We start from the raw sequence: 18,694 nt of genomic DNA, 5'->3' as shown, positions 1-18,694 counted from the left end.
TGCTGAGTGGTCCAAAGTTATGTTCTCTGATGAAAGTAAATTTCCTTTGGAAATCAAGGTCCCAGAGTCTGGAGGAAGAGAGGAGAGGCACAGAATCCACGTTGCTTGCAGTCCAGTGTAAAGTTTCCACAGTCAGTGATGGTTTGGGTGCCATGTCATCTGCTGGTGTTGGTCCACTGTGTTTTCTGAGGTCCAAGGTCAACGCAGCCGTCTACCAGGAAGTTTTAGGGCACTTCATGCTTCCCGCTGCTGACCAACTTTATTGAGATGCAGATTTCATTTTCCAACAGGACTTGGCACCTGCACACAGTGCCAAAGCTACCAGTACCTGGTTTAAGGATCATGGTATCCCTGTTCTTAATTGGCCAGCAAACTCGCCTGACCTTAACCCTATAGAAAATCTATGGGGTATTGTGAAGAGGAAGATGCGATACGCCAGACCCAACAATGCAGAAGAGCTGAAGGCCACTATCAGAGCAACCTGGGCTCTCATAACACCTGAGCAGTGCCACAGACTGATCGACTCCATGCCACGCCGCATTGATGCAGTAATTCAGGCAAAAGGAGCCCCAACTAACTACTGAGTGATGTACATGCTCATACTTTTCATGTTCATACTTTTCAGTTGGCCAACATTTCTAAAAATCCTTTTTTTGTATTAGTCTTAAGTAATATTCTAATTTTCGGGGAGATACTGAATTTGGGATTTTCATTAGTTGTCAGTTTTAATCATCACAATTAAAGGAAATAAACATTTGAAATATATCAGTCTGTGTGTACTTTTTGAATGGAATTACTGAAATAAATCAACTTTCTGATGACATTCTAATTATATGACCAGCACCTGTACTTAGAATGGTAAAAACAAATTCACAATTACGCCCGTCAAAATTACTTCCACAAAAAGTCCTTCTTTGCTCAGACTATTATACCAGGTGTTTTATTTTGAAATTTGACCAGCTCTCTATGCCGTTCTGTGTTTGACTTCCTGCCCGGTTCGATCTATTCTGTGCAGCTTGACACGGCTTACGTCAAAAATACACTCGCTGCGTATTCTCCGCAGAGTGGAGCGCCGTGTCTGGTATGCTTCTGGGAAGCAATGCAGCGTATCTGGTGGAAGCGCAGGCATTGCCTTGAATGGCCGTGGTTAGCTCTGCACAGCCGTAATGCAGTGCAGCCGCGCCCTGTGGAAGTTGCAGGTGACGTGATGTTTCCACCATCATCTTCCAGCAACAACTCGCCTCTCACGGAGAGAGAGTTGTCCCTGAGCGAGACTTCTGTTTCTGCTTAAAAGCAAGGAATGTTAGCGGGTCCATGATGTTGTCAGACACCTGATATAACGGTCTGAGAAAGAAACACTTTTTTTGGACGTGAGGTGCACAATTGCCCAGAAGGAATAAGTTACAGCCACTGCCTGATGACCATTATAGTAAACTTTGTCTTCACCTCATTAGCAGTGTTGTGAGTCCCAACAATGCGGATGAAGGAAGCAGGCTGCTTATCAAACTTCAATGTCTGCCATGATCTGCAAGAGAGGGTGGTAAAAAAAAACAAAATTACCGTAAAACTTTAAATAGCCAGGGCTTTTGTTTGCTAAAATCACTGAATTGACCCTGCCTTTATTTGGGACAGGCCTTTAATTCTTTTTGCACAAAACTGAAACTACTATGAAACAGATTATTTATTTCAAACAGAATAATACTTATGTAAAAATGATCAAATACACGTCATTCATTTGATCTAGCTCCAACAGACTGCTAATAGCTTTTATTTTGAAGGAAGCAACCTCACGAAAACAACAACACCACGGTGCAGGATGAGAGAAGTTAGCAGACAGAGAGCGATGGACTTTGCATGACAGGATTCACAACTTGGATAAATTTTTCTGAAAAGCTGTTTTGATTCTTTTGATGGGTGGACCCTTACAGACTAAAGGAATATATTAAATAATGAAGGCCTTAACAAGCGCTTCAAAGTTAACGTGAGTCTCCTCTTTGACAGTAAACTGAATATCTTTGAGTTTTGAACAAAACAAGACATTTGAAGGTTTGGGAAACAGTGATTTATATTTTCCACCCATTTTCTGACATTTTATAGACCAAACAACTAATTGATTAATCGAGAAAAAGAGGAACAACATTTATTGCAAATGAAGTTGCAGCCCTAAAGCGAACATCTGCTGTTAGTCAACAATAGCTGGAATATAAGCAGTTATTTTTAATCCTTCCCCCTCCAGGAAGTTATTTTCAAACAAGCCTGCTTCTTCCTTAGCGAGGAACATTTGGCTAAAGGTTCCTTTATAATTAGACTTTCAGAAGAGAATGTGTACTAAAAAAAGAGTTCAAAGCTTAGTGGGATCATTTAACAGTAAAAAGTAAATGGAAATAAAACATTATTGTGTACTAAGTCTTGCACACATGACAAAATATACTGTTTGTAACAGGTAACTACTATGATGCAAAACGACATACAGATACAACTCTAAACAAACTGTTAACACATTAAAACGTTTTGGGTCACTTTGGCCCACTCTATCAACACTGCATTTCACGGACATGTCTTCAGATGAAAAATATTCTGAAGGAAGTGACAGAGGAGGAAATGGGAGCCTCACCGACATGCCATCCTGGTGCGGTCGACCACCTTCGTCCACTGCTGCTGGTTGGTGGATACTTCAATGTAATAACTGTAGGAGCGTTCGTCACAGTCCCACAGCAGCAGCCTGAACAGGCAGAGATAGTGAAGAATAAAGTGAACAATAAACACTATTTAACCCTTTTAGCTGTGCTCATAATCACTGTACACAAGATTTCAATGCTATTGCAGACTGCTCGGTAAATGCTCCGTATTTTGTATAGCGCCTTTCTAGTCTTTCTGACCACTCAAAGCACTTTTACCCTACATCTGCATTCACCATTCACACACATTCATACACTGGTGGAACAGCCGCCAGGGGAAATTCGGGGTTCAGAATCTTGCCCAAGGACACTTCAACATGCGGCCTGGGGGAGTCAACCTTCCGATTAACAGCCAACCCACTCTACCTCCTGAGCCAGAGCCGACTGTGGATTACAATGACAATTCACAACACAAGTTCTTGAAATGACAATAGCCATATAATCATGTCAAATAGCAGTCGATAAAATGTTAAATCTACTAAACCACATAGTGCCCACTGTGACCTGTCTTAAACCTAAAGCTTCATAATTTTGACAGATAGTCATGGATTTCTTGATATGTACTATTATCAAGATACAATTCAAGCTCACATGCAGTCTTTCCCACATATGACTTTAGTTGGGTGAGCCGCCCAGGTTTATTAACTGTTGCCAAAGTATATTTGCATTTTTAGCACTTTGCAGAGAAAAACAGAGAAAGATGTTATCTGGTATCACGGTGGATATTTTACAAGCACCGACCAGGTAAAGCAAAACAGTGAACACGCTAGTGCAGATGTCACACAGTGTCACATTGGTCTCGTATACTCTCAAGTAGTGAGTAAACATTAACACTAAAATAAGAGAATAAAGAAAAATTAATATGGTAAAATGAGAAATAACCTACCAGAAATAGAAATCTACCTCGCTGCCCATTACGATGAACTAAACTATTACTTCACCAGATGTTGTGATTTCAGGTTTGCAAGATACTCAGAGTGAACCATGTGGCCAGATGTACCTCAGGGAGCTTATGGAGTAGGGCTGAGCCAGCTGGACGACGATTGCTCCAGAGCCCAGCTGATGGCAGGTGTAACCGGAGTCCCAGTCGTAGTTGCGTGTGTCCCCGTTGAGCAAGGCGTTTCTGCTACGGCTTACGCCCTCAACAACACTGGCGCACGCTGCAATGGTCGCCACATTCTCACTGGGCACTGCAGATATTAGATGAAGGGTTATATACTGGATTTGCTACGATCTGCACTTGTTTGCATGAAGGGGATCTAGCTTACCAAGGTAAATATAGAACAAGTAAAATCCACCTATCAGACGCACTTCATGTTATTAATATCGTTATTATTATTATTACTATGTATTGAAGACACAATTTTTGTTTCTTAAACTTACCCAAAAGTCCGTTCTCTAGGGTAAATGAGCGGTTGGTGAACATGCATTCAAAAGCCACGAGGTGGAAGACCTTGTTGACTGTGTTGTGTGTTCCCACAATGCGAACGTACCTGAAAGAGCATCATCAGATCTAAATGAGCAGGAAAACCAAAGAACCATCAGATCTTTAAACAACCAGGAAAAAATTGACACAGAGGGAAAGCCCTTCATGGTTAAGTTTGAAATAAAAGATGAATTATTGCTTGAAAAATCTGAAAATAATTTAATTAAAACTTGAATATAAAAATAAAAGTGAATTCCACCCAAATTACTGTTGCATGTCTATTAGCATGTAATACAGTAACTGTATTAACATACAGTTGAGGTATTTTAATTTAAGCTTAATAAAGTACATTTTTTCTTTTTCCCCCCCTTAGGATTGCAGTAATGCCTTTTATGTTTTAATATTGTTTTTCAGTTTAGATATTCCTTGTCTGACTTTACTGGCTGTTGTTTTTATGGTTACGTTCATACTGGTCACTATTTTTTTCATTTCCACACCTTTTACTTTTTCCTCTACAGTGAGGCACATTGTAACTGACTAGAGATAAAAAAAAATACCTCTTGAACTATTAGCTGATTACAACATACTCTTATCCCAAGAACACAAAACATTACATAAATAACCATGTTCACTTTTTGCAAAACGCGAACTTAATAAACTGCAATTGGATTTTCCACTAACAAGGAAAGTGCACAAGGTTATATGCAGGGTTCTCCTCAGAATGTCTGGGTATGGTGGTGCTACCAATCTACCAAAAAATTGCAGACAACAACGTCAAAACACACTGTAATTGCTATGCACAGCAGGTTAAGGCAAGTTTTGGAAAACAGCACATACGTGCTTGGCCAAAATGAAAGGGATAGAATCAGATTTGTTTTGACTTGTTGTGACAACAAAATCTCCAGCCTGGCAAAATGATGGAACATAAAAAGATGTTGAACTACTTGTGAATACAGGTGTTTCTTATTTGTGAGTGCTGGTTTTCTTGTAATATGCATGGTGAACATATATAAAATATGACAAAGTCAACATTTTAACAACAGCTAGGTCCAAGGAATAATAACTGTTGGTGAAACTGAAACAGGAGCCAAATGCTTTAGTTTAATTTACCTGCAAACTCGTGGTGTGAAGAACAGGTTCTGCCAAGAGCGGCAGAGATACTTTGAATGGTCCACAACACGCACCCAGTCCAGCTCATCCATAGATACCTCAATGTAGTAGGAGTAAGACCTTAAATAATCAAGACATTTTAAATCAGTAAACAAACTCAGAATAAGTTTGTCATAATCATATATCAGTCTAATGGGGTTAATTAAAAAGCAAACAATATATACACGTTTCTTGTATGTATATTATATATAAATGTGCCTAGAAACCAAATAACCATATCTACTATCCAAGTAGTTTTAGCGGGATTTGTTTTTAATTGCTGGGTTTTTTATTGAACAACACTCTGTCTGACATGCTTCAAGCAAATATCACTACAAACAGACAAACTTAATATAATTAATAATTTTCAGATGAGCCCTTCCATCGCCTTGCCAACAGTTTGTTGGAACCGGCAAAACTAATGTTATACTAGTAAATAATACTATATATGTCTACATATAAGATTCAAACCCGGCTGTTTGTTTTAGCAGGGTGAGACCAGCCTGTCTTACCGGCTGTCTCTGTCCCACAGCAGTAGGCGGATGTGGTTTATGATAGACGACTGGCCAAGTTTGACTTGGATCCCGGCCCGGCCGTCATCCTCGATGGGATGCCTGGAGAAGCCGTGGTCCAGGTCGTAGTTCTGGGTGTCTCCGTCCAGCAGCGCAGACTTCAGCTCCCCTTTCACCACCTGAGCTCCGTACTTCATGGTGGCAATGTTCTCTTCTGGAACTGAAGGAGAAAGAAGAAGTGAAATGAAATAAACTAAATCACATTTTCAATTTGATGTCTGATGTCATTCATTAAAGTAATGACAGAAAGCAGATTGAGGAGTAAGAGCACTAACTAAGCATGCCGCGGTAGTTCAGGTCCATGTTGCGGCTCTCAGAGCGGGTCTTGATAGCGTCCAGTAAGTCGTCCGGGCTCAATAGGCCAGACGGTCGCACCACGTTCAGCATCTCTGTCAGGGTCATGAGCGGCAGCCGCACTGCTGCCATCACTTCCTTGGTGTCAGCCCCATCCACGTGCTGTCGGCACCAACGACACAAGGCCTGGAAGATCTCCTTCTCACTGGCAGCAAACGAGTCTCGCCTGACCACAGTCAGCAGAGCAGTCTGCAAACACAAGTATAATAATCAAACAATTGTTTTAGTAAGAAATACTCAACATGTAGTGGTTACAGCTTCTTAGTTATGAGCATTTGCTTGTTGTCTTGTATTTCATATCACAGAAAGTCAAAACCTTTTGGTTTATTTTGAATGTTGAACAAACAAATAAGTAATTGTAGACTCCATTATTAAAATAAGTGTGAGTTACATCCGTACGGGTAATGGGATATGGGCGTGCAGAGTTTAAGGGATGGTTTCTGTGTCATTAGATCAGGTCAGCGGGTCTCAAACTTTTTCTGCCATGCCCCCCCCCCCATCACTTACTTTGATTTAAATAAAAGAAATGACTCAGGTCAGTATGATTGCATCAGCAAACTCGTGTTTTTATTTCCCTACATAAATCGTGTTCATTCAACTTTGTTCCTTTCCCCTCCCATATTTTCCCTGGTCATCCACGCCACCCTGCAGTGGCTCTTTCCCCACCAGGGGGGCTCGCTCCCCAATGTGAGAACCACTGGCTTAGCTGAAGTTACATCAAGTGATACATGATGTGTCCTAAGAGCCTGTTGCTTCAAATAACACTCTGTTGCACTGCTTGGTAGAAATGAGTTATCTGCCACTAGAGGTCACTGTATCTCATATTTATGTTACACCTAAGGCAAAGGAGATGCCTACTTTCCATTATTATTCTAATATTTCAAACCATATTTCACGATTTGTAAGTGAGAATGAACCAGATGCAATACTGATTATAACTGTTCATACACTCCTGCCATCTCTTACCTTGGAGAGCATGAGGAAGCCGTCAGAATTCAATACTTCAGGTCCGTGTCTGTCCATGTAGGCACAGCAGGCTGCACTGAGTGCGCTCAGAGAGTAAAGGCTGGCCACGTCAAAGACCAAGCAGACGTTATTGGTGTGCAGGATGGTGCGGAGGAATTCAGAAGTAGAGTCCTCCAGTGGCTGGAGGCCATAGCGGTGAGCAAGGCCCAAGAAGTCAAGCAGCACCTCTTCCCGGGCCGAGCTGAGACTGGCCCGGCCCGTGTACAGGTAGTGTAACAGCATGGAGAAGGCTTCAGCCCGCGTCTCCTCTAGACACACCTCCGCCTGGGGCTGGGACTCTTTCATCCCACCATACAGTAGGGCCCTGAAGGAGCCAGAAAAGGCAAAAAGCTGTTATGTATTTAAGTGGCGTTAAGTTTTCTAACTAACTTTCTCCACAGAAATTTCTGGAAGTCCTGCTCGTACATGTGTTGGACTGTCCCAACCAGCTGCAAGCAGTCTCACAAACTTCTGGCAATAGATTGTGACAAGCATACTGTCTGCACACGGTTAGTTTCCAAAATAAATGGGTAAATTCTCCTTTCAAGACAACATTTCGATTTACAAGATCTTCTTCAGGCAGGTGTCAGAGAGAAAAAAGACATGAAGACATTTTAATCAATCTGAATTTAACCATTATGCAGCATGGTCAGAAAGTCCTGCTCCTGTACGTATTAGACCGTCTCAACGAGCTGCAAGCAGTCTGACAAACATTCTGACAAGCATACATACAAAATCTGACAAGGTATCAACATTGTGTAAATCACATTGTATATGTAGTATCAGATGCTTATTGTGTGTTTGGAAAAGCTATCAAATTCCTGCCGGATACAACATTAACTCCTCAGTGTTTCCCATTAATTAACGAGACCGTGGCGGCCCGCCATAGTCTAATTTGCTCCGCCATAGTTTCAAAATGAACCGAAAAATATTTTTACATCTCATAATATATTACAGACCTCTAACGTTGTGTTTTCTGGGCGCTGCTCCGCGATACTGTAAGCTCGCACGACTCAAGACAACCACTTTTCTTTTGAGGTAACTACGGTAATGACTTGTTTCTGTCACAAGTTTGTGAGAAGGCGATTAAGCTAGCCGCGCCTACATTAGAAGCACACGTATTAAAGCCTTCATGGTAAATCCACTGTAATGGACCAGTGCAAGCTGACAGGAAGGTTAGTGACTTTATCCTGTCAGTTTCTCTCTTTACAAAGACAAGTGTTGCATTATTATTAGTATTAGTGTCCTACCTGAAGAGAGGCTGTGAAGTCTTCATTTTACGTGATACAAGAACCACACACAACATTATTTATCAAGTTCGGACTCTGGTCGGACTTAATGAATTTAGTGTGGGGATACACACAACAATAAAGTGTCTATACAGCATGGAAATAAGATTAATTGGATTATATTCACAGAAAGTATAAAACATATTACACGTGTCCAATAAAAGTAGTAATAAAAAAACAATAATAAAATGTTAGGGAAATTACTTATTCCCTCTTCTATTCTTTGATGCAGGGTTTTCGGAAAACCCTCTCACTGGACCCCTCGGTGAGAGAGTTCAAGGCCAACCCACCATAGTCTCTTAAAATCCTGTGGGAAACACTGCTCCTAATATGAATAATGTTCTTTTGTGTGAGCCTGTGTGTCACTATGGAATGACTCTTTAGTGGGGAGAAAGAGAAACTAGGCAGCCCACACATACACTGATGAGCAGAGGCTATGGCGCCAACTACCCACCACAAACAGAAATGAACTCATTCATGTGTGTTCACAATTTGCAATTTGGGGTTCAGTGTCTTGCCTAAGGACGCTTTGACTTTGGGAGCCGGGGATCAAACCAGCTCTAACCCACCGAGTCACAGTAGCCCCAGTCATTGTTAAAAGGGAACCATAAACAATTTCCTCAGTCCAAAAAACATAAGATTCAGAAAATATGCAAACCCTCCCAATGTAGGGTTAGAACTAGGAAATATATGTCATTTGTGATTTTAAATGACAATGAAGCTATTATCAAAATCAAACAGTGATCCTGTTAAAATAAAAATAAAAAATGAATATTTGGGTTTGCAGATTTCAACAGTTGTGCGGACAGGATGGGTTTATAAGGACGGGCTTAGCAAAAAGATCTGCAGAGCTGACAGCGGTAACATATGTTAAACTTACAGGCGCCATGGGTTTAGACATTCACAGTTACCTGAAGTAGTGGCAGCGAGCTGCCAGTATGACCCGGTGCGCCGGGAAGCGCTTCCCCTCCACAATGAAGGTGACATCGCTGTACTCCTCACCCAGCACCAGGGCTCCCAGCTGCTCCGACAGCAGATGGATGTGGTCGATCTCCGACACGGAGGCCAGTGGACGCAGAGGGTGGCTATTACTCATGGTCGACGGCTGCCAGAGTCACATCTGACACACAGGAGTGAGCAAACCAGACTTTGAGGGTGAAAACAGCTAGAGAGTTGGTTCACAGCACGTAACGTTAAGTTAGCGGACTGAATGCTAAACGCTAGCTAGGATGCCCTGAAATCTAACGATACATATTTAGTAGGCCAACTTTATGTTACATAATCCAGTCTCGTGTTCGTATTTCAGTAAAAACAACGCATTTAAGAGGTTAAAAATACTCCGCCGGAGAAAGTGATAGTGATAGTGACCACTAGCTAAGATGCTAAGATGTCGAGCTATCTTGTTTACAGCCGCGGACATTTGACACCTGAACAGACGTTAGCTAACGGCTCACTAACGGCTCCTTTTCTGGGTTCGTTATGCGTGTTAAACTTACCGAGCAGCTCTCATTCACTCATATGTTTTAAATAAAGATGATCTCAAAAATACAGTCGTGGTTATTCATCCACTGTGCAGGAAAATTTAGCACCAAATCGACAATCCTTCCAACATCTCTCCTACGGAAACCAGTTCTATTAATGGACAAGCACTTCCGGTTGAATAACCAGTTTTTCAACGTAAGAGTCACCATCAAAGTTTATTAAAGAATTTCCGTGTGACACATAAATAATAATAATATTTATTTATAGAGCACTTTTCAAAATCCATGATACAGAGTTATTTTACAAGTGCAAACACATAAAACAGATAACAAGATACACGATAGAAACAAGAAAACACTTAATGAATTACAACACAGTTAAAAGAAAGAAAAATAAAAAAAATGAACTACAATCAGGAAAGGCTCTACTATCAAAGTAAAATCTCTGTGTCTCATTCTGTTATTCATTAACCTTTTAAAAGTCTAAACTAGGTGTTCCTTAAACAAAAACAGATTATCTACCTGCTGTGATCAGTAAGGTGTCACTTTCTCATATTGACTCATTCTTATTTTAGTCTAACTTACTCTTATGTGTATAACTTCCTCCTAACTTACTTATCTATAGTGATATGATTCAAAGTTACAGTTTTCACACATTCAGTATTTAACACAACTTCCCATGGTGACATCATTTATGCAGGTAAATTAAAAATGTCACATCCCACCTCATTTTAGTTTGCTTTGAATACTTTGGTACCAGGATATTTAACGCTAACTGAACAAAGACATACATGGTCAAAATATTGCATATCAAACCAGAGCAAAATATGAAAATAAAGGGGGGAAATATATATATATATATATATATATATATATATATTACATTATGCCACTAGTTAAACTGCTTCACCCTGTTCTGAGTAACAATCTTTTTACAATAATCCATCCTGAAAATGATTGTAATACACATTATAAGAGGTATACAAAGATCTGATGACATGAATTTGATTTGTTTGGTCAGCTGATTGTAGCGTAAAGGTTGCTGGGATCAGCGGAGGAAGCTTTCACAGTCGTGTAGGTCACTGCATCTCCTTCATCAGCATCATTTTTACTCTGAACCTGGTGGGAAACAACACAATATAAATAAAGCAACAGGACATGTCATGCACCATGACACTACAAAAGATAACAAAAGAATCATTAATGATATCCAACATTCAAGTGCTAAAGAAACAATTCTTCTTCATTCAGCTTACCCGGCCTTTATTGTTGGTCTTGATGGTGAAGCTGACAGCGGCGTAGGAAACGCCATCTTCAGGATCAGCCTTTAGAGAAATTAACATAATGGCTGCTCAGTAACTTGTGAATTAATACTGACACTCTATTTTATCACAGTCAACATTTCAAATTCTATTACTTCTGCAAAAAGGTCATGTTATGTCTCTTTAAATTATGTTTCATAATAGTTTTTTTGTTGTCTCTTTTCCTGTGTAGTCCAGTTGCATCATTTAGCTTCCCTCTTTATCTTACAGTTATGGTACAGTTATATTCCAGAGAACAACTGCAAGCAAGTGAGTTTACTGAGTAACTTTGTACTGGGTGTAGTGTGTAATCTCACCGTGTCCCGTTCTCCTCCTCCTGTTAGTGTCTGCGTTTGGGTCCGTTCTGGAGTCACCGCAGGGTCTGAGGTCAGCCCCTGGAGCAAAACAACAAACAATTGGTCAAAAAGCATGTTTCAGTTCAGTTTATGCAGATGTTGTCAGGGCACATTACACACAACACTTGTGCAACATATGTTGTACATCTGTGCTGCAGGTTTCTGTGGTGGGACTGTAAAAACGTCTTCAAATCTACAATTTCAGTGCAGTGGATTAATTTAATTTTACTTGAGATGTAATCCAATAGAGCAGCACCAATAATGGGTCTATGAAGCTGATGATAATCAGTTTTATGAACACTGTTTCAGAGAGGAGTTGATTAAACTCTGTCAGCATTTTAAAAGCTATAATTTATGTTTTTGGCAGGATTAGCAAAGTAAAAATGAGAGTTAGACCCTTTTTTGCTCTTCCTCACAATCACTTCCTTGACCTTTGTAGCCACAACAAGAAGTTTTAATCCAACACAATGTGGTTTATCTTATTTTATCCTTTCTCAGCTACAGAATCAAAATGTAGAAGAATAGTTTTCAAACTCACAACATTTTCATTCATCCCTGTTTTGGTCTCTGAAAGACAAAAATAAGTTTCCACTGAGAAAATCCATTTTTGTCAAAACTTCTTCTTGTTGTAAAGTTTCATGTGTGCTCTCACCTTTAGCTCTCTTCCATCTGATGGATTTCACAACGATTATTAATAGTGCTGCTAAAACCACAGACACAAGGATGTACAACCACCACCAATCTGGAAAAAATGAAAATGTTTTAAGAATTGTGGATGCAGCTTGGTTTTGGGTTTTGTTGGTGTGGGTTGAGAAAATTCTTCAACCTTTTTCTCTTTCCAAAAGGTTTTTGTTTCTCTCATTGGGTCTGTACGAATGTAAGGTACATTTCAATATACTGATTTGTCAACAGCCACTGTGCAGAGCATTTCAGAACATTTAACCATTTACTGATGAAAAAATACAAACCAAAAAAACTCAACACACAAAGTAACAGCGTCTAAAGTTTGTTTGCCTGTATGTCTTTGCTCACTGTGAATTTAGTAGAAAACGATATATCAAAACATTGACTCACTGCTCTGTCGTCCTGTTGAATCATCATTGATTGCAGATGCTGTCATCGTGATACCTGCTTTTATGCTGTTTTCAGTTGTTGTTGATTCTGTTGTTCCTGTTTTTTTGTCCTCACCTGAACAGTTGAACACAACTCAATAAACGTGTGTTGTGTTGTAATATTAAAACATCAAATTCATAAAATAAACAAACATTTTACGTAATTATTCACATCAGTTTGAAGTGACTTTAAACAGCTCCTTATATTGTCACCTCATTTCTCACCTGTGGGCTGACGTCTGAAGGGAAACTCCTGCACTTTGTTACCATTAGTCACTTCACACTTCAGAACGTTATGCTTCAACGTGTGAATGAAATGAGAAGTCAGAAAGCTCACAGAGACACTGCAGGGAGACTGTGATGTCTTCAGATCTTGGTTATCTTTATCCACCTCTTTACCCTTAAACAGCCACTTCACTGTGGTCGTACATCGTTCATATGTCGACACAGAGCAGGTTAATGTCACCTTATCATCTTCCTTATGTTCAGTCACTGGTGAAGATGGAGATATAGTGGCGAGAGAGGTACAAGTAAGTAAGTAAAATTAACTTCATCTTCATAATCATTTTTCTAAAAAGACAGTTTGAGCTGAAAACATTATGATGTTACTCACTGTTAATAACAGACAGATGAACCACAGCATCTTGATTGCGTTTTCCTCCTGAATTGTTGAACTGTCTGCAGTCATAACGACCAACATCCTCGACTGTGACCGTCTTTATAACCAGAGAACAGTTCTCTGTAGCACTCAGTCTGTCTGATTGAGCTTTGGCTTTTACACCATTCTTCCCAAGTTCAACAAGCGCTTCTGCTGCTGTGTTCCTTGAATCTCTGAAGAGCCATTTAGTACTGTCACAGTTATCCTGATCATCTATTACATTTTCACAAGACAAAGTGACTTCATCTCCAACTCTGACAGTGAGAGAGAGGAAAAGCTGTCTGGATGCTACTGCTGAGAAGATGAGAGACAAATATATATATATATATATAAGTAATATTATTTTCAGCGTGAGGTACAACAAAACTTTAAATGGTTCACTAAAGTCATCATTCCGCACACTGGAAAACAGACTACTTTGCTGTCATGGTTCAATGAAGGTAATAAATTAATATTAAGGATATTAATACATTTGCTTTTCTATTGTTTATGTCAGTCTTATTTATGTCATACATAGTCTTACTTGTAAATGGAAGCACCAGCATCAGAGATAAAGATGTTTTAATCCATTTGAACTCAACCATCGTGATTCTCTGTCTCTCTTTTCTCTCTAATTCTTCTACTTGTAAGTTTCTAAATGAGTTGCTTCTTAAACAGAAATGTTGTTTTTACTTCCTCTAATTATGATATCCTCTCTTCCTCATAGCGACTGTCCTTTTTCTCTCGTTATGTCAGTTGTTGCTTTTAATGTAAGCAGACTTCCTTCTCTTCTGGCTGACGTGAGCTGGTATGAAGTTCACACTGACCTGAAGTATCTGGGATTAACACTAGTGAAAATTTGGGTTTGTGACTCAGTCGAGATGAGCGTTGTCCCACTTTCTCTTAGTTTGCTTTTATTACTTTCACACCAGAACATAAAAATAACTTCAGCAGAGATATAGATGTTAAAGTGACTGGATATCAAACATTTAGTCATTTATCTGACGCTTTTATCCAAAGCGACTTTCGATTGCTATATATGTCAGAGGTTGCACGCCTCTGGAGCAACTAGGGGTTAGGTGTCTTGCTCAGGGACACAATGGTGGATGGGTCACAGTGGGGGATTGAACCCGGGTAACAGGTAATGCAGAAAGAACTGTAAAAACGTATAGATGTTTAACTACAACACAGCACTAGCACATTAAAGTGCCAGACAGCAAGTTCATCAAGCTAAATGTACCATATATTATGATCAGTTACATTTCAAGCAGCCAGATAATGTTGTTATTGTGCTACTACTTAACCTACTGCTCCCCCTTCTGGACTAAAAGGCTCACTGCATCATCTTCATCATCACCATCTTTATCCAGAACCTGGAAAAGAGACAAACAGCACAAGACAGAAATTACACAACATTAAATGAGAAAGAATAATGAGCCCTATTGGTTTTCTTCTTCGTCTACTTCTTTCTTTCTTCTTTTTCTCCGCTAAAAGTGTTTGGGCAGCAAAAACTGCTGGACGAAAACTCACCAAAATTGGCACGTAGATTGCAAATTCCACAACTACTCAGGCAAAAAAACAAATGGCCCTCATAGATCTCATGATGGCGCTATAATCATTCATGCAGCACACCTGGACACACCACCGCTCACTGAACAGATCTCTGCCTCACTGCCACAAACAACTGTCTCCACCTGCTGGCATGTAAAACTGTCTGCTCCCAACGTTGTTCCAAAGACTTCTGTTCCTGTCATCATCACGCATAGACTAGTAAACCAAAATGTGCACATCCCACACAGAAATATTAGTAATCTCAAAAATCTATTGATCGACTCCAGACTGTCCAGAACTCTGTATGTTTGTTTGCTGTATGTTTTAGAATTGACTTTAAAATTCTATTGATCACTTTTAAAGCTCTTCATGGCCTCTCGCCTTGTTATATTTCTGACCTGGAATTCGCTGGATGGATTCATACAAAATTCAGTTTACACGATCTCGGGTCACTACTCTGTTTATGTATAAAATTTGGTAATGATTGCACAAAAGTGGGCGTGGCTTATTACAAGAAATGTAAATTCTAGATATTTTTCATTCGTACGTCCTAGAGAGCTTAAATCCTTTCGGCATATCCACTGATTTGTGACTAACGTTTGCCTCACTGCAACAGAATATGCTAATTCAATGAACATCTATATCTCCACAAAACTTTCTTGAAACTACCAAAGTCGACAGAGTCGTTCTCCAGATGGCCGATGTCAAGTGGTTCAAAGGGTTTTTAGATCGTCAAATGTTGAGTCTGCAGTGATATTCAGTATCTTGCCATAACTTGTACAGTATGCACAACATTTTCTTTTTTACTCAGAGTTGGAAACAATGCAACCAAAATACACACGCCAAACCAGCTGACTGTTGACTGTTATAAGCATTTTAAGTTTAAAGGTCTGGCACACATCACTACCTCAACTTCTGAGAATGTGTCTGGAAACAGCATCTCACCAGTAGCTCAGTCAGTAAGTCACCTGCTCTGGTGAACTGTAGTTTCGGGGTTAAAATCCTCAGGTTACCAAGTCATACTTGCTGACAAGTCTACGTTCTTACTTGTCTACGTTCTCTATTTTATTTGGATCCTGTGACACTTTCTTATTTTTCTCTGCTTAAAAGTGTTTGTGCAGCTTAAACTTTAAATCTTGGAAGCACAAAATGTCGCCGGTGGGTTGAACATTTCACCCACTAGTCAGGTACGTATAATGACACTCTCTGATCTCAAGGTGATGCTGTAAAAATCACGTTTGCGTTTCCCCAATTATCTCAAAATCCAAATTCTCTTAAGTCGTCTGCGTCTGTTCTTCAAATGTTGCGTTTTTCACAACTTGCTTGGATCCCGATCATTGCCCCTCGAGGCTATATTTAGATTGCGATTTTATTCTCGTACTATTGTGACTTTTGTCTCAAAATATTATTCCGCAAATGTCAGAGGACACAGATATGTGGGAGAGATTGTTAATGTGCAGAAAGTTTTGAACAGGACATTCATATTAGGTCAGAGTTGGTGGTTATGTACATCCAGAACATCTGAAACTATGTAGTTATTACATGTCTGTGGATTATAAGGTCACTTTGAGTGGATTTCTATCTGTATTTAGACACATTTGATTGCCCGGCGAGAACAGAGCTCTTCAACTCAACAGATGGAAGGTTTACTAGAAGTGAACAAGAGGAGGGAGGTTGTACTGCTAAGAGAGACAGAACATTCACAGTAGAGAATATTCACTTTCCATTATGACACTGTCAGTACATGAAGGAATCACAAACACATTTCTTTATTTGCAGATTGTATCATCAGATATCATAAAAAGGTGACTGACTCCATTAAAGCTGGAAACTTATTCAAGCCAAACACAAAAATCACATGATGAGCTGATGTTGATATGGAAGTTGTTGATCAGTGGAGTCTGACAGAGGCAGAAGGGTCTCCATCATTTTCTAAGTTCACCACACCATCATCTTCATCATCATTCACCTGTGAAACACAAACAAACTCTCACTCTGACACACTTTCACATCACTGACCCACATTTAACACAAAGAGATAAGAAATAATCTGACAGCACTTGAACGCACTGTCAGTTAATCTACCTGACACTGAGAGAGGAAGTGTTTTGTGATAAGGACACGTAAAATAAAGAACAAATATAAACATTAGCCCAAACTTACCACACTTTTTTTTTACGAATTACCACACTTTTGCAACAAATCCTGCAATGTATTTGTCTGAAAAGTACGTTTCAAGAAGGGACAGAGGAGTTCACTGACTCAGCTGACCTGATTTCCTCAGGCAGGCTGTTCCAGAGCCTCGGGCCCCTAACTGCAAATGCTCTCTCCCCTTTAGTTTTCAGTTGAGGCTCAGGAACAGACGGCAGACCTCTGCCTGATGATCTCAAGGTGGTGGGGCCAAAGGGACTTAAAGGTCGGATATAAGAGGGAGACACGCCATAAAGAGCTTTAAAAGTAATCCATAAAATGTCTATTTTAAAACATACTGGCAAACAGTGTAATGAAGCTAAAAGTAATGAAAGAACTATTCTGAAGTGCTTGTAATGTAGGCTTACTGACTATACTAGTTACTAGATTAAGATTTTAAAAATCCTATAATGAGCATATAAAATACTATGTATTGTTGTCAAGCAGGAAGCTTCCGGTCAGCGATCTGATGCGAACGCGGAAGTCCCTTAAACCTGTATTCTATTGAACGGCCAGCAGGGGGCGACTCTTCTGGTTGCAAAAAGAAGTCCGGCTCCATTAGAAATAATGGTAAAATGACCCTACTTCTCAGCTGAATAATTACCTCAGTAAACACTTTCCTGATGAGTTTATGGTCTCAATCACTAGTTTCATGTCTTCTTCAGTACAAAATGATGTTCATTTAGTAAATAATGGTCTCATTTATTTTAAAATAGACTATAAAGCAGAGTATGTTTCAATGCATGATTATCTATGATTGACAAGTCGTTACCAGCGACCTGTCCAGCAGGCTACAGGCGACTTGTACCCGCAGCACTGTGTAAATTTAACCAGTGCCGTTGAAAAAACTTATTAGGAGTTGGCTGTTCCCTTTCTCTGGTGAGCAGGCTACATTTAGTTTTAAGACTGGTGTTCGCTTTTGTCTTTACACTTGTTAAAGCACTTTGTAACTTGTTTTTGAAAAGTGCTCCAAAATAAAGATTATTATTATTATTATTATAGACAAAGTCGTCAGCTCTGTTAAAATGACAGTTAACGTAAATTACAGATGCACCTATAGCAAACTAGCTAGCTCCATACACGGCCGTTAGCGCCACCGTCTCGCTCAAATATGGTCACTTCTGGCCACTTCCTGGTTGCAAAAACTCAACATTAAATGTGTCCACATTTACTAGGGTTTAGGTCAGAGCTGTTGACATTCGTATTGCTGACGTATTGCGGTAAGCGTGTTGACTCATTTCCGTTTCCGGTGCTTGTGTGTTGGTACCGTGTTGTGCTGCTCTCGCTAAATAACAGTTACATTTGTTTGATTACAGCGGCCAACTGTTCGCTAAACACTTATTCTTTACAGTAATTTTGCCTAAGCACTCACAGTTCTTTCCATCTTTTAGTGACTGCTGTTCAATCTCATAGTTGTTCTAAAGTTTTGGTAGCTGACGCTACAGTACTTTAGCTTAGCCGTTAGTGACTTTAGCTTAGCAGCTAGCGATGGCTTCTCCTTCTCCCTCTCTCTCTCCTACTTTCTCCTGCTCGGTGTGTCAGATGTTCAGTTACTCCTCTGCCTCCTTTAGCGGTAATGGTACGTGTAATAAG

The 18,694-nt window shown here is 39.9% G+C and overlaps 2 protein-coding genes across 2 annotated transcripts in view; both read right to left on the bottom strand.

The window, feature by feature from the left end:
- The window catches only part of btbd9 (BTB (POZ) domain containing 9), a 13,242-nt gene extending 3,120 nt beyond the window's left edge, over positions 1-10,122 (bottom strand). Inside the window, exons 1-10 of the mRNA XM_046061572.1 lie at positions 9,970-10,122; positions 9,385-9,593; positions 7,146-7,509; positions 6,101-6,368; positions 5,766-5,985; positions 5,215-5,334; positions 4,062-4,171; positions 3,679-3,868; positions 2,615-2,722; positions 1,447-1,525 (exon numbers count right to left, since the gene is read on the bottom strand). Of these exons, the coding sequence (XP_045917528.1) occupies positions 1,447-1,525; positions 2,615-2,722; positions 3,679-3,868; positions 4,062-4,171; positions 5,215-5,334; positions 5,766-5,985; positions 6,101-6,368; positions 7,146-7,509; positions 9,385-9,569 (1,644 nt within the window). The 5' untranslated portion in view covers positions 9,570-9,593; positions 9,970-10,122. The remainder of the gene's footprint in view (positions 1-1,446; positions 1,526-2,614; positions 2,723-3,678; positions 3,869-4,061; positions 4,172-5,214; positions 5,335-5,765; positions 5,986-6,100; positions 6,369-7,145; positions 7,510-9,384; positions 9,594-9,969) is intronic.
- Positions 10,123-10,309: 187 nt separating this feature from the next.
- On the bottom strand, positions 10,310-14,240 carry LOC123978352. The gene is made up of 9 exons (XM_046061582.1): positions 13,905-14,240; positions 13,337-13,675; positions 12,949-13,215; positions 12,686-12,799; positions 12,264-12,353; positions 12,150-12,178; positions 11,573-11,650; positions 11,211-11,279; positions 10,310-11,073 (listed from the first exon to the last, which is right to left on the bottom strand). Exons 1-9 carry the CDS (start codon positions 13,963-13,965, stop codon positions 10,972-10,974), a joined length of 1,149 nt encoding a protein of 382 aa, XP_045917538.1. The 5' UTR covers positions 13,966-14,240; the 3' UTR covers positions 10,310-10,971.
- Between the last annotated feature and the right edge of the window lie 4,454 nt (positions 14,241-18,694).

The sequence above is a fragment of the Micropterus dolomieu genome, linkage group LG10 (assembly GCF_021292245.1).
Source record: "Micropterus dolomieu isolate WLL.071019.BEF.003 ecotype Adirondacks linkage group LG10, ASM2129224v1, whole genome shotgun sequence".
NCBI lineage: Eukaryota > Metazoa > Chordata > Actinopteri > Centrarchiformes > Centrarchidae > Micropterus > Micropterus dolomieu.
The sequence above is the reverse complement of the archived record's forward strand: the minus strand, read 5'-3'. Positions and strand labels throughout refer to the sequence as shown.